This window comes from Sinocyclocheilus grahami, unplaced genomic scaffold, assembly GCF_001515645.1.
Source record: "Sinocyclocheilus grahami isolate Dianchi unplaced genomic scaffold, SAMN03320097.WGS_v1.1 scaffold605.1, whole genome shotgun sequence".
NCBI lineage: Eukaryota > Metazoa > Chordata > Actinopteri > Cypriniformes > Cyprinidae > Sinocyclocheilus > Sinocyclocheilus grahami.
In genome coordinates this window covers 286,268-293,439 of record NW_015505784.1, presented here as the reverse complement: position 1 = coordinate 293,439, position 7,172 = coordinate 286,268, and the positions used below count along the sequence as shown (strand labels likewise).

The 7,172-nt window shown below is 38.1% G+C and overlaps 1 protein-coding gene across 1 annotated transcript in view; it reads left to right on the top strand.

Annotated features, from left to right (window-relative positions):
• The window catches only part of usp12b (ubiquitin specific peptidase 12b), a 15,526-nt gene extending 10,158 nt beyond the window's left edge, over window positions 1-5,368 (top strand). Inside the window, exons 8-9 of the mRNA XM_016240955.1 lie at window positions 117-195; window positions 2,564-5,368. Coding sequence (XP_016096441.1) covers window positions 117-195; window positions 2,564-2,665 — 181 coding nt within the window. The 3' untranslated portion in view covers window positions 2,666-5,368. The remainder of the gene's footprint in view (window positions 1-116; window positions 196-2,563) is intronic.
• Window positions 5,369-7,172: the final 1,804 nt, after the last annotated feature.

Genomic DNA, 7,172 nt, shown 5'->3' with positions numbered 1-7,172 from the left:
TGAAACAAAAGTCTTCTCTCTGGTGAGCCCTGGGATCCCTCTCTTCTGTTCATAGCGCTGTGGAATCTCCTTTGTTTCTGTTCTTCATATCTTGTTAATATGTTTTCTTTTTGTAGTGGTCCAAATCGAGGTCATTATATCACTATAGTGAAGAGTCATGGCTTCTGGCTGCTGTTTGATGATGACATTGTAGAGGTAAGTCAAAATATAATTGTTGCTCTGCTTAATTAATAATGTATTCCTGTATTCCAGGTTACATACAACAATTCTGTAACATGCTGTTAGTATCCAGAGAAAACATATTTTGACTCGAAATAAAAAGATTGTATACATTATTTCTCTAAATAATACTATTGGCCCATAGACTTCAATGACGTTTATTCTTTGTTTTCAAAGAGGTGAACATTTTCTGAAATACTACTTTTGATCAAGTTAAAAATTTGATTTAACCTAGAATAGTTTAATTTTAAGAGAACAGCGAAAGTAGAAGTATCTAAAAAAAAAAAAAAAAACCCCGAGACCTTCAAGCATCCGTTTCAGTTCAGCATACTTGATTGTTTCTTCTTCCAGCTGTTATTACAGTATGTTCATTTTCACATTTAGTTTGCGTTGTCTAGCAATGAATGTATGATTTGCAGCCCAAGGTATCTGGAAGTCTAGCACTGCACAGTAGCATATGTATCAACTTCCCCTGTCAGGTGATTTGTAGCTGCTGCTTATGCTTCACTAAGTGCTTGTCTGGAGTTTTCCTCACATTGACCCAAATACTTTTGAGCTCTCTGAATGAATTATAGGAGTAGTGATGCATTACTGAGACCAAGACCAACACTTTTATTCATTTGAATAGTTTAACTTGATGTTTAGAATGTAGAAGTTTGTGTCTTGTTTCAAAGAGCAATTTTTGTTGAAACATACTAAAAAGAGTGCTATATGAATTGTGACCCAACCCCTTCTTTCCATAACATCCTCATGACACTTGATTGTTTAGGTTTGCTCTACACTGCTAGCTTAAAAGCGTACCTTGAATCGACATTGAGACAGATTTTCCACCACCTGCGTGCACATTTATAGTATAAATCCATTTGGTTTTGACACACAGATGTGATATCCGCTCTGCTACACGGTAACCTAGACAAATATTTACACACATGTTGTGAACACAAACTCTCAAGTGCTTCTCAGAACATGAAGTGGTTCTCGTACCGTAAACAGCAGTCTTGTATAAATACCAAGCACAGTGGTGGTGTAAGGCGCTATATGTTAAATTGAGGCAGAGGGAGCAGTGCTTAGCTCTGTTGCATGCTAAAGTCAGATGTTCTTTATCTGTTTTTTTTATCTGATGTCTTCCCAACTGCACATCTGGAAAGAGAAAAATAAGAGCTTTCTGGACAGAGTAAATTTCTAGTCACTTCGGGTGTATTCACACCTGTCTTGTTTAGTTCGATTGAATTGAACTCAAGTTTGTTTCCCCCCTTGGTGCGAATCTTTTGGGCAGGTGTGCGGGTGCGCACTCGGGTGTGCACCAAACAACCGTACCGAGACCCAGCTGAAGAGGTGGTCTCGGTCCGCTTCCAAACGAACTCTGGTACGGTTGAATGGATGAACCAATGAATGGATGACCTTAAGCACACGTGTGGTTTTGTTTACAGTTTCTGGTTCACTTGCAAAAAGGGCAGTGTGAAAGCGAATCGCACCAAACAAACAAAAAAAAGAACATTGTATTTGGTCCGGACCAAAGCAAGTGAACTAGCGGACTTTCCTGGTGTGAATACACCCTTAAACGTGAATCGTGTCATTTCTGCACCACTAGTGACACCCTGCAGAATTTCTGGTTATTGCTTGAGCCAGTCTTGTTTTGTTCGACCCTGTTGTGATTCAAATAGATTGCAATTACGTTCGGTGTTGCTAATTGCATAGAAATCACATGTGTCATCATTTGAAGGGATCCAAACCTTTCCTTCATTTGTGAAACACGAGAGTTTTGTTGTATGCAATAAATAATCAAATTGAAAGACATTTTTCAAAACGTCTACAATGCAGGTTTGGAATGACAGAGTAATTAAATGATAGAATGTTCATTTTTGGTTGAAATATCCTGTTGCTCATGTTGTTCCAATCTGTAAGAGTTTTTTTTGCTCATCTTTGGAACTCGAGGAAATAATTTCTTTATGAAATCTGAGATTTCGGTCCCTTCATTGAAAATCCATTCACTGAAAACTTTTGATGCTTTAAAACGTATATAAAATGAAAGTAATTGTGATCCATATGAACTGATCGGTTTAATCCAAATCTTCTGAGGAGACACAATCACTTTATATGACAAACATATTTAATTTAGGCTTTTATTCACATATAAACATCGATCGATGCACATACACGGTGCACATCAAATATCACAAACTGAAGCTGAAATGTGCTTGTTTAAAATGAGAACCATGTTCTTATGTGTCATACAAGCACGCAAGAACCAATGAGGTTTGTTTTCAGAAATTATCACAACAGATTAAATACGTTTTCCTTTAAATCCAGTTATGTATCTCTTTCTCTTTTTTCCCCAACACAGAAAATAGACGCCCAAGCGATTGAGGAATTCTTCGGTTTGACATCGGACATCTCCAAAAACTCTGAGTCAGGGTATATTCTCTTCTACCAGTCTAGAGACTGAGCCAGCAGGAGTGACTGACAGAATGGGAGGGCGTGATTTGTGAGAGACCGGATCAGGCAGATAGGGAGGCTTGGGCTTTGGTGACACAGCTCGGCCCCCTGCTCCATCCCCTCTCAGTCAAGTCCCTTTTCATCCAAGCTTATCAGTGGAGCTTTGCACCGGAGCATCAATCAGGCCCCAGACAGGAGCAGTTGATGTCAGAGTGACCTGGACACAGCACAGTAATCATCAGGCAGAAGTAAACGCCATCTGGTTCGCCTTCGACTCACTCGCCTGCTTTGTGTTGCTCGGCACACACCAAAACGCACATATATACATGTGAAATGAGCTAAACATGTCTCGATGGCCTGAGAATGGACATTGTACAAACCTTTTTTTTCCCCCCACCACACATAGTAATAAGGTTCATTTTGATAATCTGGTTCACTTCTCTACACATCACGTTCGTCATCGCTGGGTGGTGTGTCATGATTTTTGTTTTGGCACAATGTCATGATCAGTCCAGAATGCCGCTTGGCAGTTCTTCACCCTCAGATGTTCATCTGCAGTGTCAACCAGCTAGTTATAAATGTGTTGTATGCAGAACCAGTAGCTCATGTTGTAATTATAGTAGAGCTGCTCCACCTGAATGGATAAACCTGACCATGTTTAAATTAGCTTGAAGGGGATGAGCATTTTTTGTGTTGAGAACTTGACAAGTGATTTCATGTAGGGCCTGTGGATTGATGGGTGCTCTGCTCTGGTAAGTAGAGAGGATTGTGGATACCAGAGTAGTGCCTGTATACAGGATGTGGCTTGGCTTAAGAATGCTCTTTCAGTATTCAACGAATGTAAAACATTCAGCCAGTTCTTGTGCACTGCAAGTGAGTGTACAGCTTGATTGTGTCATATAGTGGACACTTAATTGTGCACTAATTGTAAAGTGTAACAGATGGAGATAGAAATTAGGGCTTTATATTATTCTGAATACAAGTTAAAGCTCATAAATGCCTTTTTTATTGAAACCAAAAGCTGCACACATTTCCAGTCGTGTTTTGTAACACTATGAGATTGTCTGAAATGAATGTGGACTCATTCAGTTTAGCCATTAAACAGTCGAAATGTTGGTTAATTCAAACATAATATGGCTCTTCACTCCATTATAAAGTCTCCTGATTCATTAAGCCGATTGAATTGGCAGCATCTACTCTTTAATCTCAGCAACTCTTCTCTAGATCTCTATCGTCTCCTCTGCCCACTTAATAATGTTTTAACTCCGCATAGACCTAGATGGGAAGTGAAGCACAGCCGATGCTGAAGTACAGTTTTAGATCTGTCTGTAAATGCCAGGCTTAAACTGTGACTTGCTCAAACCTGAATGGCTCAGTAATAGTTAGATTGGTTAAGGGGACTCAGGAAAGGATTGGTTCTAGTTTGTGGATGTTGCACAGCCAGAAGGATGAGCCACTTCTCCCAGTTCACTCGCAGCTAGTAAATATTTACAAGACTAGACCACCCTGCAATTAGATTTATAGGCAAAAAATAAACGCAAGTCTTGTAAGGCAAAAAGTACATACTAGTGAGGTACCGCAGTAAAATATTCCAGTTTTGCTAAGGTTTTTCTTGAAAGGTTTTCAGAAACAAAATTGCCTAGCCTGTTGTCCTCATCTAATTTTTTTCCCAACCGAATAGATGTGACTAAAATGGATAGTATAAAAATTAAAAGGGGGTTGGTTTTTTCATTTCAGTTTTCCTTTGTAAATTACACTGGTTTTATTTGATTGTTGGTTTGACAAAAATGCGCTTTAATCTGTGAAGGGTCAAAACTAACTGTGCTGCTGATTATTATTCCATTCATCCTGTAAAGTCTAGTTGGTATCAATGCATGCGTGGTATAACAATTCTTGACATTGTTATAAAGCATGTATAAAGGTCTTATAAACAAGACATCACAATGTTTGTACAGAAGTTTAAGCTTCTCGCTGGTCAGTTTACCTGCTGGCATTAAGTAGACTGAGCTATATGTTGAAATAAACTGACATATGGTGCCATGTAAATTACACATTTACACATGCTATGTAAGAGTGTTTGTAGATGTGTCATCATCACAGTTGAATTAAGGCTTGTCCAAGCTGAGTTAACTGGATATTTTATTTTTGAAATTGGCTTGTGATCTAGTAGTTAAGGGGGGAGGAATGTTTCTTTTATTTGGGCTTTTATTTATGTGTAATTATAAATGTTATATTAACTTTTATTTGACATTCTCATTTTTTTATACATTTGTTCTTTATTTGGACACCAGGTCTGTTGTATGTTATGTGGAGAGAGAGGTGAAACAGAAATGTAAGGTTGATGATGGAATTATCAGATTAATGCTGCAATCTTGAGACTTGTTACTAGTCATAGAAACAGTCAATGCACTGATCACATTAACAGCACCCTGAGAGTTTTGGCATTAGCAGAAAGACATAAACTACATCAAAACATGAGACAAACACAAGCTAATGCTACATCAGGCTAACGTTAGTTGTGTTTCATCCTGCCCCTTCCAATAACATTGTAATAATGTTTATTCCATACTGGGTTTGAAAAGAAAAGTGCACTTTCGATAAAGCAATGTACAAATTGTAAACCAGATGAATTATCTGGTTTTGGAGTTGAGTGGACAGCATGGATGAAAGATGGGACTCGCCCTGTCCCAAATAAAAATCAAACAAAAACACATCAACCACCTCCAGGGGGTTCATTTGGTCTGTGTTTCTTTATGATGCTATTAAACTGGGCAACACCCATGTGGTTTCAAGCAATCATAGCTTGTGCCAACATGTAATCACTTTCATGAAGGTACATTTTCACAAAACTAATATTTGCAAACACAAAGTAAAAAGTAAATAAAATGCTGGTCCTGTTTAGTAATGTTCATTCTTCACTATTCTGTTTGGAGACTAATACGTTCATGGCCAGGTGCATTCAGAAGTTTGGTGTTAAATTGAGTCGCCCCCAGCGCTTTTGAAAAATGTTGCCAGCCACCGCCAGCATTTTTGATCATTTTCACTAAACTTTCTTGGCCCCCAGAATATTTTGTTGTATGAATATCTGAACATGCAATGCTCTACTCTAAAAATATATATATACAAGCTTCACGCTTTCGTTTTTTTATCAACACTTAAATTAACGTAAGTTTAATAAAAAAAGCAACATTTTGAGCGTTTTTATTAAATACTATATCTGAATCATAGGCAGTTCGATGATCAACGCAAAGATGCAGTAGATCGCTTCCACCAGCACCTCCAAAGCTTCACGGTCCTTTACCACTTCCGGGATCGACATTTAACTTGGGCAGTTTTCATTATTTTTCATATGCATCTGCTTACATATGTGACCTTGGACCACAAAACCAGTCATAAGGGTCAATTTTTAGAAATTGAGATTTATACAGCTAAAAACCTGAATAAATAAGCTTTCCATTGATGTATGGTTTGTATAGGACAATATTTGGCCGAGATACAACTGAGGGTGCAAAACAAAATCTAAATATTGAGAAAATCGCCTTTAAAGTTGTCTAAATGAAGTCCTTAGCAATGCATATTACTAATAAAAAATTAAGCTTTAATATATTTACAGTAGGAAATTTACAAAATATCTTCATGGAACATGATCTTTACTTAATATCCAAATGATTTTTGGCATAAAAGAAAAATCAATAATTTTGACCCATACAATGTATTTTTGGCTATTGCTACAAATATCCCCCAGCCACTTTTGTGGTCCAGGGTCACATGAGATAGCTCGTTTCTTCCTCACCTGTTTTTGAAATCGGGAGATTCTGCACTCATTCAGGAGATGTGTAATAGCGCCCCCGGGCGTATAACAGTGAAAACGCAGAAACTCGGAAAATTCCAAGTACTGCTCACTGCAGAGCCAAATGACCGCCAGCTCCCCCTCTCTGGATGTCCAGCTCCACCCCTGTGTGAACTAATGGATGGAGTTATGTTTAGCGATAGGGTAAGGTTAGGGAGTGGTTGGGTGTCCAACCATCTACCACATCCCAACTACCACATTTTGCTATAAGTTTGATTGCATCATATAATAATTGCTGTTAATAGTGTTCATCGTCTGTTTTATTACGTCTTAAATTGATTTTTCCGTACATTTCTGCCATATGTACATTAACTGACAGTCACCACTGATAAACTACCACTAAATATTGTAGAAACTTAATTTGCTGTAAAGTTGCTTTGCAATGATTTGTATCGTGAAAAGCGCTGTACAAATAAACTTGACTTGACTATTTAGCGCTCCAAACTCTGGAATAACCTACCTAACATTGTTCGGGAGGCAGACACACTTGCAGTTTAAATCTAGATTAAAGACCCATCTCTTTAACCTGACTTACACTTACACTAATACGCTTCTAATATTCAAATCAGTTAAAGAATTTTTAGGCTGCATTAATTAGGACAACCAGAACCAGGAACACTTCTCATAACACCCGATGTACTTGCTACATCACTAGAAGAATGGCATC